This window comes from Anguilla rostrata, chromosome 8 (genome assembly GCF_018555375.3).
Source record: "Anguilla rostrata isolate EN2019 chromosome 8, ASM1855537v3, whole genome shotgun sequence".
Taxonomy (NCBI): Eukaryota; Metazoa; Chordata; class Actinopteri; order Anguilliformes; family Anguillidae; genus Anguilla; species Anguilla rostrata.
Genome location: NC_057940.1, coordinates 2,065,251 through 2,080,247, shown reverse-complemented (window position 1 = coordinate 2,080,247; position 14,997 = coordinate 2,065,251). Strand labels below are relative to the sequence as shown.

Here is a 14,997-nt window from a genome sequence, read left to right as displayed (position 1 = left end):
CTGGCTAAACAGCTCGGCTGAGTTTAGGCCCCTAAACTCGTTTCACCAAGCAAAATATATATTTTTTTTTCTCAAAATATTCTCTTCACAGTATTAGTATTCATCTGCAGAGCTGATCTGTGCACATTTTTAAATGTTGAGACAAAATGAGAATTCAGCGCATAATTAGGCTATACAGTGTTTAACAATTGTTCAGACACAAGAGGGACCACGCCTGGCTTTGAATTTCGTGCCGGAAGTTCGCCGAGTGCAGAACAGAGCCGGGGTCTTTCATCTTGCGGCGGGTAGACTTTTTCAAAAAGCGAAATTCGCCGGCTTTTCCCCGGAACCTTTTTGTGCCGTGGTGCTTTTCAGAAGGCTGGTAATGTGGGCCAGCTTATTGCAAGACCTCATTTTAAAAAAGATATTTCTCATTATAATGAAGAGGGGACAGAAATAATGGCGCGTGAAAGCAGCGACCGATAATGACCGAATTTTGTTTTTCCAATTTTTCTGCGCCTCCGTTTCTTTTTGTGTTTTATCGACTGGTTTTTGTTATTTGAGAAGCTCATCGGAACGGTTTCACGAAGGCTTTTTGTCCAGATTTTCGGGACTTTTATTTCTGACGACGGGGTGTCTTAGTTCTGTTCTCCTGGTACAGCGAATAAAGATTCGGTACCATCAGATCAGAGCGAATTAAATCAAATGCAATGAATTAATAGAAGTGCCTGAAATGTTCTATTAGGTTTTTTTCAGTTCACGAACTCAATTGCTGTTAATTTATTGAATTCACTTATTTGAAGTAGAATTGGCCTCGCCAACGCAGATTATTTCCTCAATAAAGCTCAACGGATTGTCAAATATTCAGTGACATTCAGATTCAGACTTGTCCTCGAGCAAATTTGTCTCTGCTTCTTAAATAGCCTAGTGTGATGGCTTTGAAATTAAAGATTTTTTGTGGTTTCTGTGTTGGTTGTAATCACTGGAGTGACCAACTGTCATATGCCTCCATGAACTGAAACTGATTTCAATGCACTGTTCAAGCTCTTGCCTGTCATTTTATTCCACTCTTAGAGACTCCACACTATCAGTTCAGCAGAAACTAAAATGGGTCTTTTTTTTAAAGACATGAATGTGTGCTTACCTCTCCATCTGAATTCATGGTAGCCGAAGAGCCTGCTGTTATGGACAGACCTTGTTAACCAAGTGTTTGTCAGGTCAAATTAGAAAGTAGGTGAACTTTACCTGCAAACACAATTGATTCATAGTCTAATATTATCTCAGGTGTCCTATGGGTTTGAGCTGAGGTAGGAGGCGTTAAACTCAACCGAAACCTGCTCCATCGCTTTTCTTCTTCAACATGGTCATAGCAGCAGCACATTGCTAATATTTTATAGTCAAAGGTCATTAAAAAGAAATGTTGTAATTATAAGATCTCGCTAGCATCTCCGGAGCATGTGAGATGGGAAAATGACGGACTGCTGATGACCGTGAACAGACTGAGTGAAATAGTCACCGCTGCCTAGTGCAGAACACAGTGAACATGCTTTGAACCCGAAGCAGCAGTTCCTGTCCATCCATGTATTATCTAATCCGCTTACTCCTGGTCACGGGGGGGTGGGGGGGGTGGGTGGGTGCTGGAGGCTATCGCAGCATGCACTGGGCAAGGCCACCAATTCATCACAGGGCACACACGTCACTCACTTATGCACTCATACCTACGGGCAATTTAGAATCTCAAATTAGCCTAACCTGCATGTCTTTGGACTGTGGGAGGAAACAGGAGAGTACCCGGAGGAAAGTCACACACACGCGGGGAGAACATGCAAACTCCACACCGAAAGACCCAGGCTGGGATTCAAACCTGGTACCACCTTGCTGTTAGGTGACAGTACTATCCACTGCACCACTGTGTCGACCCAAAGCCGGAGTTTTTACATTGCACTGTGTTTTGGGGCAAAAAGAAAAACTACTTCAGTAATGCCAGCTTTTATGGGAAATGGGCACTGCAATATAGTTGAATATATTTCACAGCAGAATATATTGAAATACTTTGAAATTGGTAATAATTTTATATATTTGATCATATATTGATTAGTGCTGCAGTATCTCTTCCCATCTTGATATATATATTTTTAGTATATTCAATTCCCATAATGAACGTGAAGGAATGGGATAATTCACCAGCAGGACATGGGAGTGAATAGAGAGCTATGATATATATAGAAGGAGCGTTGAGCCGAAGTTTCGCGTAGACGGCTGACTCTGTGTAGGGTCTCACCGCTATTGTTCACGGAGAGACATCGTGGACCGCGGCGTGCTACTTCTCAGATCAGAGATTTAATGCCCATTGCGTTTTGCAGAGACACCACAGCGATCAAAATGCACGATATTGACCCAGATTAGAGACAAACGGTCAGCGGGAACGCGTCGGTCTACATACGAAGCGCTGCGATGAATTATTTATGTACGGGCTTATCGGTGGCGAGAGCTCACGGTCGCCTTGTGAGCGGCGGATTTTGGGTTGTCGGTCACTTTGTAGTTTGGGGGAAAAAAAGTACGCGCTAGTGGAACACGCTCCCGTAAGCCCCCCCCCCCCCCCCCCCCGACTGCTCCCCTGTCATTTACAGTCTCCTATTTTAGGCAACCTCTCCGGGGCTATTTTTGGAATTAATGGGACTGGTGTTATCACAACATACCCCAATGAGCGGACACACCGTCCCGCTGTTCATTAACAACTCAGCTCATTTGCATTTTAGATTAGTTTTTTTTTTTTCTTTTCGGTAATTAATGAGAAAAGAATATTTGTGAATCTCTTGGGGAACATGTTTGTCTTCTCTGAGCAGTAAGTGGATCTTGGCTTGTGTTCTGAAAATGGTGGCCCATTCAGTTTTGATTTGCATGGGGGGGAAAAAATGCAGAATATTCTTAATTGGGTATTTTGTTCTATCCCAGCAGTAAAAGGCCCGATTCAGCCAATCAGGGTCCTGTCTGAGGCTCACGGTTTCCTGTTGTAAAGTAGTGTGCTGTCTCTCCTTGTGTATGAAGGAGCCCAGAGTACATTGGACAGGAAGAGCCCTGGTTTTCTGCTGACCTATAAGAAACTCAGGAGAACCAGTGCTGAGCGAGCAGTACTGCCATGGCAACCAGGTCCAAAACAAACATGCCTGTCACTTCATTCTGGTTGGCTGCGCTACATGGCCAAATGTGTGTGGGCACCTGACGTCCAACATCTCATCCAAAATTATGGGCATTAATATGGAGTAGGTCCAACCCTGGCTACTATAACTACCTCCAGTCTTCTAGAAAAGCTGTATCCTAGATGTTGGAGCATTGCTGAAGGGTTTTGCTGTCATTCGGCCAGAAGAGTATTAGTGAGGTTGGGCACTGATTGGGCAATTAGGCCTGGCTCACAGATGGCTGTCCAAAGGTGTTCGATGGGGTTGAGGTCAAGGCTCTGTGCAGGTCAGTTAAGTTCTTCTCCACTGTTCTCGAAAAAACCATTTCTATATGGACCCCGCTGTGCCCTGGGGGCGCTGTCATGCTGAAACAGAAATGGCCCTTTCCCAAACTGTTGGGGAAGCACAGAATCGTCTAGAATGTGATTGTATGCTTGTAACATTAAGACTTTCCCTCACTGGAACTAAAGGGCCAAGCCCAAACCATGAAAACAGTCCCAGACCAAGGGTGGCCAGATACTTTTGGTCATATAGTGCATATTTCATTCATCCCTCAAAGTCACTCTGAAGTGCTGGATCTGCAAAAAGTATGACTGCAGTAAAAAAAAAAAACATTAATAAAAAAAAATCTGACACCAATGGCAGTGATATTGTATTATATTGTTATATGCTAATTTTGAAGCAAATATCAATGAGAACCTAACTTGAAATTCAGACTCTGGCATATCGGTGAAACGCTGTCGACCTTTTGCCCTCTGCATAGTCGCGTGTCGTTGATCTACTCCCGGTCTTCAGTGGATATGAGGCGAATATACTTCACTAGAAAGTGGTCTGGAGGCTGGGGACACGAGTCCGTTCTGGTTTTGCATTTTTGTGCAGATTGCACTACTATCCAATCAAAACGCCGTGCATTATTATTTTTTTTAAAACAGCTCCTGTTTGCAGATGGGATACTGTTGATAAAGTAGACAGCTGCATATCCATAACTGTGGTCATGTGTTCACACTAGTCTTTTTTTAAATGTGCTGTAACATTCAGCTCCGCACATTTAGACTGGGATTATATTTCTCATTCGTTTAGCAGTTCATCTTCTTTCTAAAAAAATTGCTTTGTACTCTTTTATTTTCTACTCCTCTGTGTTTTTTTAAATATTTTTTTTTTCTCCCCTCACCAAAGATTGTAAATTCTAATATTGTAAATGAATAAAACAAACACATGAAAAAAAAAGCTCAATAATATTTAAATAACTATCTCGAGGCACCAAGTTCTGGAACACAATTTACTCAATTAAACTAAAAATTCAAAGCATACTACAGTGATGAAGCAAGTGCCAAGTTAATCAGTATGCAACTAAACATAGACCAAAAATAAAAATAAAACCATTTTAAAAAAGTTGGCCTTTAGGCCTAGACTGCACAGGTGTCAATCATATGCTCCTCCCCCACCAGGGGCCACTGTTACATCACTTACCAGTGTGAGCATGTGCAGTTCCACTACAGAAGGTGATGTCATCATTTGGAGCCTCAGTAAACGTGTGATCGGTTGCCTTGATGCTTGACCACTGTTGTGCTGTGAGGTCAGGGAAACACCACAGTTCAAGACCTGAGGCTTGTCCTCAATTAAACGTTAAACACAGTTCATGACCTGCTTGTAATCCACACAGTTCACAGTCTGCAGTGATAATGCCAGCTTTTTCTCTCTCGTTGGAGCCTTTCTGCACCAGAACAAAGTCAAATTAGGGAGCACAAAAAATAAAAGGGAAACAAAGTAAAATAAAACGCAGTAAACAACAAAAAAAAAAAAAACCTATCAAACAACATGGCAATGAGGGACGATTTGCAAACTCAACTGACGAAAAAAAAAAAAAAAAACCTTTTTTTTTAAGATAGGATTAAGTGATGTGTTTTCAGAAGTTTTTTTTAAAAAGTAGTTTACACACTTTGTGTTCATTTTAACGAGGTGAACTCCCTTGGTTTTGAGGTGATTTTTGCTCGATTGCAGCCGCCTCTTATCTGGATGCAACCAGCATGAACGCGATGGGTCTGAGCCTGGAAAATGCATTTTATTACTGTCTACTGTTTTGATCATGTTTCCATTATTTATTTATTTTCACTTCAGAATTTGTGTTACTTTATAATAACACGAAATATAATTTGTGTTATGTATAATTGTATAATTTTTAGAATCATGTATACTTTTTGTATCTTATTTGGTTCTTATAACATAGTTTGGCTGCTGAAAATTATGGGAGTAATTTTATATAAGAATGTTTATATAGTGGTAATCTTCATGTACCATCAAACTAGTCCTACAATTGTAAAATGACATCCACAAATCTTCCAAAGAATTAAATTAAATTTTTAAAAAGTACACACCTTAGTATATAGTTCACTAAAAGTTTCAGAGGGTTGCAAAATACTTGCCTGGTTCCAGCTATTATATGATATATGCTACAAAAAACGTGAAAATGAAAATGTCTACGTATTACGAAAAAAGAAGTTGAGGGGAGAGGTAAAAGTCAAACTTAAATTCATAAATCGAGTTAAAGATGTAAACGTTCCTGGTCTGTTTTGGGCTGGTCCTCTGTGCCTCTGTTTGGAGAAAGAGGCGCGTTGTTTAGGGTACGGGACAGCGTGTGTCCACGTGTGCAGAGTTTTATTACGGCTTGGCCGGGCCGTTCACAGTAATGAGCGCACAAATCATTTTGCGTCCCTGGATGTTTACGCAGAAGACTTTTCGTAGGCTTAAAAAAAAAAAAAATCCACCGCCTTGTTTGGTAGTTGTTTGTTTTTATATTCCAGGTCACGAGGGTCATCCTGTTTTTATTAAAATAAGATGTAGTATTAACAGGGCTCCCCTGGAAATGGCAACTCGGCGGTGGCTAATAAAATAAGTTTGCAACACTGTCTAGCTGAATGTTACCTCAGTTTGTGTATCGGTTTAACATTGCACTAACATATGAGAACATAAGAACGTGAAATATAAAGTATGGCTGATTTTCTACGCTACATAGCAAAACAGTGCTTACTCTAATAGTTGATATGAGCCCAAATTGGATCCAGTGGACTACCCGGGTAAAATTAATTGGAGTTGACTTGCCTTTGAACATGGCGCACCAGCTGGAGATGGATCTGGAGGCTGAGGGAGAAACGAGGAGGGCATGCTGGGTAATATAAATATTATCCTCCGTCAGCACTGTGGGGAAGTATAAAAGAAAATAAGGGAGCTCACGTAGGGGGAATTGAAGCTTTAAAAAATGCCTTTAATTAGATAGCCCTAGGACATTTTTGACAACCTTCTCGAGACCAATTCCCAGTCGGTTAACAGCACTTTGTAGACTTTGCATGATGTCCAGCCATATACAGCTACTCTTAAGTTTTGAAAAAAAAGTCCGTGTCAGGAGGTTATGGTGCTGTTCCCTTTTGAATTTTAACCGTGATGTATTTATTTGGACACGTCTGTGTGTTAAACAGAATGGTCGTCGTTACTTGCGATTTGTCGTACTTCAGCTGTATTTTTAAAATGTGCTTTGACGACACTGCTCTGGTTGCCTGTTGATGAGGAAAAATTGATCTGAAGGTTATATTAATGCAACTGGCAAACGAGCAGATTTTTTAAAAGCATGTATTTGTACAGAGAGCAGGTATTTGGATGTTAATGTGAAGGTCTGCTATAGGATGTGATGTCATCCCTGGAGAACCAATAAGGGTATTATAATGTCTCTTGACCGGTGGCCTTGGTAATCGTATCTCTGGCTGTGTGGAGCCAGCAGAGAGGGTTGTATACACACGACCTGCAGTAGACCTGCCCGCCACAGGCGTACAGACCAGTTTGACATTTTAACGAGGCTAAAGTGAGCAGGGCATGTTTTCAGTGGGTCGGTCGTTCTCCTGCGGTGTGTTCCATCTGCGGCGCACTGGCCAATCAGGCGACAGCTTGTAATGGCGTGCCTGTGTTGTAATGGCATAAATAATTACTGTCTTTGTCGACGTTGTCAGGGACGGTTGTACCAGTGGCCAACATGCCTAAAATATGCAGAAGTTGATCACATGAGCCCCCCACCCCACCTCTTCACAACAATATTTATGTCTGCGTTTATCTTTCTATCATGGAAACAAGAGCAGTGCAGGTCTTTAACTCCACTTTGGTAGCCTTTTGGGGCGACATAGCTCAGGAGGTAAGACCGATTGTCTGGCAGTCGGAGGGTTGCCGGTTCAAACCCCGCCCTGGGCGTGTCGAAGTGTCCTTGAGCAAGACACCTAACCCCTAACTGCTCTGGCGAATGAGAGGCATCAATTGTAAAGCGCTTTGGATAAAAGCGCTATATAAATGCAGTCCATTTACCATTTGCTTTTGAACTAAATGGCCGAGTCTGTCACAATAATGCAATACTGCAAAAGGCCGACATATTCACACAGTCACAGAGATCAATTATATTTCCACTGAGATGTTTACCAGAATTGCTTTTTTTTTTCTTTTAATCTGAAGAAGTGCGAATCCTAGCCTGAAGCCATAAACAGAGTTCTCCATGGCACAGTGGGAATATTGTGCTTTGTTATGAATCCTTTTCTCCAGAGGTGTACTTCTTGCATTATTTGCCTAAAATGGGTCAGATTTGCACATAAGAACATTTACTATCAGACCCACCACACCACATATACGAAATGTTTTTAAAATATGTTCAGATATACAGTATATTAATATTGTGGAAATTTGCTTGTCATTTTCGTACTGCATGTGGCATAATAAATCACAATTTTACAAACAATTTTATGCGTACAATTAAAAATGGGTTGCAATGTACCTGATACAATTTTAAAGTATCAATCCTTAATTTTCAAATTAAAAATGGCATATTTGATACCTTTTCACGATGGCATTTTTGTAGAAATACTGATTCAATGTGTTTGCATTCTGTAATTGCTCCTCTATATGCTATTTTCCACTGGTGGTGTCGGGTGAGACAATCCCACCAAGTGTTCAGTAGTGCTGACTCGAGCACAGAAACTAGCAAGCTGACTGCAAAAGAGCAAGTGTCTAAAATCCATAAAAGCTTCTTCCTAAAAGCGTGTTTATGATACGTTGCTCAACGTTACTGTGCCGAACGACATTGTTGGTCGTCTCAAGGCAGTCTTCTTCCTCCAAAATATGCTGCCGCTGGATTATCTTCTAAAAAAAAAAAAAAAAAACCAGGTGCAATAGCTTTGTTTAGAATGGAACTCTGGTATGTGGGGTGTGTAAACAAACTTTCGTGACTAACCGTCACCACAGATGCGGCCAAATCCACCAAAGCTAGAAATGTAAGGATAGACACTTTAAAGGCATACTATGCAGGATTTTTTAGCCTTGCTGTAGTCCTGCGTTTACAGTCAAATAATTCTCCTCCTCTGTCTTCACTCCTGGCCACTCAGCCAGGGTACTACACGGCGTGACGTAGCCAGCTGGATAGCTAGAGGTAACAAACCCTCCACTGAAATCTGATCAAACGCCACAGTCTGTTGTCACACCCACCCCTCCCCCTCCGCACAGAAAAGAGGGCAACTCCCAGAAACTTCCCAAACACATTTTAGAAGTACAGGTAACGATTCAGTTAGCCAAAACTGCATTAAGACAGAGAGTGCCCATGCATCATTAGATACGCCTTATCGTGGTTATTTTATAATATTTTCAAGGTTTAAAAAAAAAAAAAAAAAAAACCCTCCGTAGTATGCCTTTAAGTATAAGCTGTACTGTAGCCTACTGTATATTCAAACATTTACAGTAAAACACTCCTTACTGTAAATGTACTTTTGTAGCACATAAACCACTGTGATTAGTGCCAGTCCACTCTCCCAGTGCTGGCACACGCTCACACATTCAGTGGTTTGACACAGTTTAATACAGTGGTCCAAATTCACTATTTAGCAGATACTCTGATCCACAGAGACTTACAATGCGGCTGCAATACAGTTTCACGTACAGGGAACAGTCTGTTTACTCTACCTTGCGTCATTTTGGTGTGTGAAACTCATTTTGGTCTGAACAATGATGAAAGCTTGTTTTTTTTATTTTTTATAACTGCACTGTCGTTCTTGTGTAATTATCTGGAGCAGGGGTGAGTGGAGGGACTGTGTTTGTTTGTGGATTTTGTGTTTTCTTTAATTAATGAGTGACAGTTCTATGCTGCTCTTGTGCGCCAATATGAAACATTTTACTGTGGCCTGACCTCTCCCTGAACCCGGGGGTCAGCACGTGCAGATATTTGGCTAATTAGGCCAGGGGTGAGTCCAGGACACGCATCCTGCGCCCACACCAGCCCTGCCGAAATAAATTGGCCAGTCCCCCTACCCGTTGAGTTGGCACCAGGACAGGAGGTGAATGTTGAGCACCTCACTGCTCTTAGATTGGGGTTGTAATTGGACCTCACCGCAATTGCAGCTCAATCTTCTGTACCGCATGTTCAGATTCTGAAGATTTGCTCAACCCACTTAAAATCTGGCTTGCCACAACTCCCCACCCCCCACCCCCACTGCATCAATTATAGATCAGTGCGGCCTCTCTGGGTACTGGGCTTTGAAGATCGCCTGTAGAGGGGGACTGAACCAGACGTCCACCAGACTGTTCTGTGGGGGGGGGGGAAAAACGGTTCCGCTCAGTTCATTATTTTAACGTCGGGAAATTTTTTAAAATAATGAATGTGTGTTAATTTTTGCAGTTCATGTGTTACATATGTATCAGTCAGTGGCTGATCTCTGCTGGACCAACAGAACCCAAATAGAACCCAGTGACTGCACCATCAGAACCCAAGTAGGACCCAGAGGCTGGACCAACAGAACCCAAATAGGACCCAGTGACTGCACCATCAGAACCCAAGTAGGACCCAGAAGCTGGATCATCAGAACCCAAACAGAACCCAGCAACTGGACCAACAGAACCCAAATAGGACCCAATGACTGCACCATCAAAATCCAAATAGGACCCAGCGACTGGACCAACAGAACCCAAATAGAACACAGAGGCTGGACCATCAGAACCCAAATAGAACCCAGCAGCTGGACCAACAGAACCCAAATAGAACCCAGTGACTGCACCAATAGAACCCTGTTACTCAAATCATGATCCTCGAGGGCCGAGAACTGCTGGCGTTCCACCCTCCCTTTACCTGGGAGTCAGGTGTCAAGACAGTCTGGCCAAGAAAAAAAACCTGGGCCAGATTTGGATTTGAGGGCCAGGTTTGATTGTTGAGGGCCATAAATGTAGAATCGAGTTATAGAGGCGCATAAGAATAAATGATAAACAGTACAGGCCATTTGACCTGAATCTGGCCCTGTGTTGAGCCCGGTCTTGAACGTGAGAACATTTAAAAAAATAAGAATACATAATGATGAGAATGGACCCTTAAATCCGTCTAGACTCGCCAAGCTAGAGTGTGTCCAGCACTGCATTCAGCCTGAAGAGTCTCTGCCTTTACTACATGACCTGGGGGGCAAAATCTTTTTTTAATTTTTTTTTTTTACTTTCTGATATTCCATTTGGAAATGACCTACAGGTAGTTTCTGTACCACTGCCCACTTGTTGGGACACAGATCCTTGAACCAAAGTGCCTAAGTATTATAGAGAACTAAAGCAAGCCAGAGAGGGTCTTTTCATCTTTTAATTAAAGTGTAATCTTTGCACTCAGCTGTGCGGCTACGTAAACAAAGACGGCATAGACATGTTAACAAGGATGCCCTTTGGGTCGGTAAAACTCATAAGTAGGGTGTATTATGGACCTCCCCAGGATTGTGTGTTCGCTCAGCACCGCATCCCGGCTTTGGAGATTTGCATATGTAGAGGGAGCGCGGGGTGGAATGATAACCCTTTCTCTTTATCTTTCTTTTCACCCTCTGTTCTCTTTATCTGGCTGGATTTTCTATTTGCATTTTCAAAAACAAACAAACAAAAACAAAACACTTCCCTCCAAGTAAGTGGTATCGGATGTACTTGAAATTAAATCCTTGCATAAAAATACGGGGAACTACAATGGCAGATGGTGTGAGTCTGGAGTTTGTCGACGTCTAAGACGACGGCACTGGCTGATTCCACAGGAGAGGGGAGATCTCTCTAATATCAGACACACTGATGCCAGCGCACAATCCGAGAGTGGTGAAGTGAGGCATGCTGGGAAGGGGGGCGTGGTCACCAGTGGCACCCCTTGGGAGGGAGGGAGGGGGGAGGGGGAAGGGGAGGGGAGGGGAGGGGAGGGGGGGGGGAGGAAGGAAGGAAGGAAGGAAGGAAGTCAGTACCTCTTTGGCGTGACCTTTTCCCAGTGAACCACACTGTGTGCTTCTGGAAACCATCTCCCACAGAAACATTTCCGCTCGTCCGGAAGCTCATTCGCTCACGGGAACAGTCTGATTCCCTTACTGTTTAGACACGTGTACACGGTGAAATGTCCAGTGTTAATTCAACTCTGACAGAGCACAAATGAGCCCCCCCCCAATAGGGGACCGTAGGTACTCTGTAAGAGTTGAAGTACCGCTGAGCATTTTACTGTGTACATGTAAATGCACAGCCATGGTGATGCAGAACTCTGCAGTACATTACATTACATTACATTACATTACAGGCATTTAGCAGACGCTCTTATCCAGAGCGACTTACACAGCATTTTACATTGTATCCATTTACATTACAGGCATTTAGCAGACGCTCTTATCCAGAGCGACTTACACAACTTTACTTAGCACTTTACATTGTATCCATTTATACAGCTGGATATATACTGAAGCAATGTAGGTTAAGTACCTTGCTCAAGGGTACAACGGCAGTGTCCTTACCCGGGAATCGAACCTGCGACCTTTCGGTTACAAGCCCAGTTCCTTACCCACTGTGCTACACTCCGTCTTAGTACACTAATTAGTACACTAATCTTGCGTGATTATTTCACAAAACTCTAATGCACCGACACCAAAAAAAGGTTTGGTTTTCCAGCACAAACACTGGCTCTCTTCTCTCTCGAACCAGTAACTGCTGTGATTTGTTGCTGTCCAGCCTCCTCTAGTTTTGCTGCAGATAGTTCAACACAGGGATGCATTTCATTCTCACATTGTGGATCCTCCATCATATTCATATTTTTAAAATGAGGAAACTATGACACTGTTTTCCTTTCAAAAATCTATTTTGCTGTTTATTTTTGTTGTCACCACGGTTCGCAGCGTATGCCGTTGCCGTGACAACCACGGTGACACACGCCCATACGTCTTATTTGCGATTATCGACACAAGCTCATTCGTGAATTTGTGGTGCTTGTTATGAAGGTCCTGTGCAGTGTTTATAAAGGAGTCATAGAGCTCTTGTGAAGGACCATCCATAAGAAAGCGTGACCTGATTTTAACAGGACTTCTTTACACTGTGTTCGGTCCTTATAAAGTGGGTCTCCGGGCATGGGTCTGCATCACACACTCATTGTCTCCGTCTTTTGGCTTCGGGGCTCTGTGCTGTCATGTCCTGTACTCGTCTTAGCGTCTTGTTTAAAGGTCAGCTCTTTATTTGCCTATACCAGCCTTCCTCTTCCCCGATCAGTTCAGATGAATTTCACTAACAAATATATTAAATATATAGTCCTCATATTGTAGTGTTTGTGTATGTGTGTGTGTGTGATGTAACGTAACTACATTGATCCATTGATGTAACCGTCTGATTCATTTATCTTTACACCAAAAACAACCTTAAAAAAACACTGAGTGTGACCTTGGTATAAAAAAGAGCTCTAATAATGAGCAATAAATTCGCATTATGAGCGCGTTTTTTTTTTTTTTACCTTGTCCGTTTAAAATGCATGTTTGCTGCCCGTTTGTATCCTTTCGGCCAGACATTTAAACTTTACGCCGTTGGTTTTTTTTTTATTCTTGATGACTGTTCGCCTCGAGGCATGCTTCTCTTGAGTGACCTGAAAAGATAAGGGCCGCGGTGCCTTGATTTCCATACCAAACACCGCGCTTTAAGCCGCGGTACTGTCCAGTAATTATTTCCAGCATCGACATGCGCGCTCACGTTCATATCAAAGTTTGTGAATACAATATAAATCAAGGGAACCAGTCGTAAGGCGTACGGACTGCAAACGGTTTGGAATTTAGCGACGGGGTATTTGTATTTTAAAAAATCGCCTAGTAACGATAAAACGAATGAATTGGCGAAATAAATTAAATTAAGTATGGAGAGTTTTCAGGGGGCACGCGAAGGCTACTTTCTCTCTCTCTCTCTCAAGAATAATTATATAATGCAGGCTAACGGTACAATAAGTTGATATTCCCTGGGGAGATTTACAGCGCGCGGTATTTGTTACAGTTCTTCCAGAATGGCAGAGGATAGGGACTGCTGGTGACAGTGTGGCTTCGCTGCTTGTTACAGCTCGGCTCCGACGGTTTTGCATTTTCTGTCTGAAGTAACAGATTTGATCAGTGACACGGCTGCAGACACCCAGTCTGCCAGCCGAGCAGACTGTAGAACTGTGAGCGCACCGCACCGCGTTTCAGTTCAGCTGCCTTGCGCTGGAATTGTGTATGAGGGATATTGTTTTGGGTCATTGTCACTCCTGTTTTTTGTAACGGAAAGGAAGCATAATTCGTGTGATTTTTTTTTTTTTTTTTTTTTTGGATCCACGGAGACGAACCTCATGAGTAGTGAGTCCTTCGCGCGTCCTAAGAGGATTAATGGCACTTTGGAAAGTTGGTCCGTGATTCAAACCAGAAACTGATCTTCACAAAAAATGAGAAGTTTGTCTTTGTTTGTTTTACTTACATTTTCGTGTGCCTCGTATGTAAGTATACGATTTATGTTGTTTCTCATTTATCCCATTTAATTGTTTGTATTGTGATGTAAAAACAATACAATTAAGAGATTGCATTAAGGGCCTCGAGAACATTAACTGCACCGAGTTCTATTTCTATTTAAGCTACTATCAGATCAGTCCAGTTTGGTCATTTGAGTTTCATTGAGCCGTAAACGCGTTTCCCTGGAGAGTTTCAGTGCTACTCTCACATCGCGGAATCTAACCGAATTAACGTGGAGTGGGCACGAAGCAGAACTCGCCTATTATTATCCTATGCAACATGAAAGCAATATTCGATGTTCAGTACGAAAATTGTATTCAGTTATTAGAAACATCCAATTAGTAGCACATCGCGAAACACTCACAGAATTAATTTGCGTTCTCATATAACAATGTAACCTACTTTTGAACGACATATTGGGCATACAGTTGGTTGGAATGTTGAAAGATTATCTTTTTTCAGTAGCCTACTTATTGTGAAATGTGGGCATTATTTTCCCTTAGGACGATATAGACTGGGATTTTCACTGCGCCTGATTGAGTAAACCCAGTCCCAACTTCAGTGCGGAATGAACCGGTGACCTCAAAAGAGGGGCTCGTGGGGAGGCAGGCGCGCCTCCCAAGCGCTCGCGCGCAAACAAGCCAAGGGGAGGGCTGGACTTGGCAGTATAGGTGGTAGTCCGGTTCCGTTGTTTCTGGCAGAAATTAGGCTGGGTCAGATCAAATACACAAAAGATACAAACCTTCCAAGAAATTACAGTACAGAGGCTTGGCGGGGTGAATAACACTTGAACGTGGTCCAGGTAGAGGAGCACAGGTGCACGCGTTCTCAGGCCGTTGAGTTCTCAGACCTTGTACTCGCACGTGCACGGGACACGCGGAAGGAGAGAGCTCGGATTATGAAACTAAACTGCCTGGCTCCATTAAAGCCGTTTCGTTGATCGAAATTGAAATCTGTACGACTGTATGAGACGGTATCTCTGAGCCCATGTCACGGTACGTCCTGTAAGGTGCCCCCCCCCCCCCCTACTCCTCCTCCGAAGTCGG

At 42.8% G+C, this 14,997-nt stretch overlaps 1 protein-coding gene across 3 annotated transcripts in view; it reads left to right on the top strand.

The window, feature by feature from the left end:
- The window catches only part of LOC135260516 (vasoactive intestinal polypeptide receptor 2-like), an 81,684-nt gene that overhangs the window by 32,885 nt on the left and 33,802 nt on the right, over nt 1–14,997 (top strand). The window contains exon 1 of one of the 3 annotated variants that reach the window (XM_064345794.1): nt 13,138–13,938. The exons of 1 other annotated variant lie outside the window; for it this stretch is intronic. In XM_064345794.1, the coding sequence (XP_064201864.1) occupies nt 13,888–13,938 (51 nt within the window). In that variant the 5' untranslated portion in view covers nt 13,138–13,887. Of the gene's footprint in view, nt 1–13,137; nt 13,939–14,997 lie in introns of those variants that run through there. One more of the 3 variants, XM_064345792.1, reaches the window with a different exon arrangement.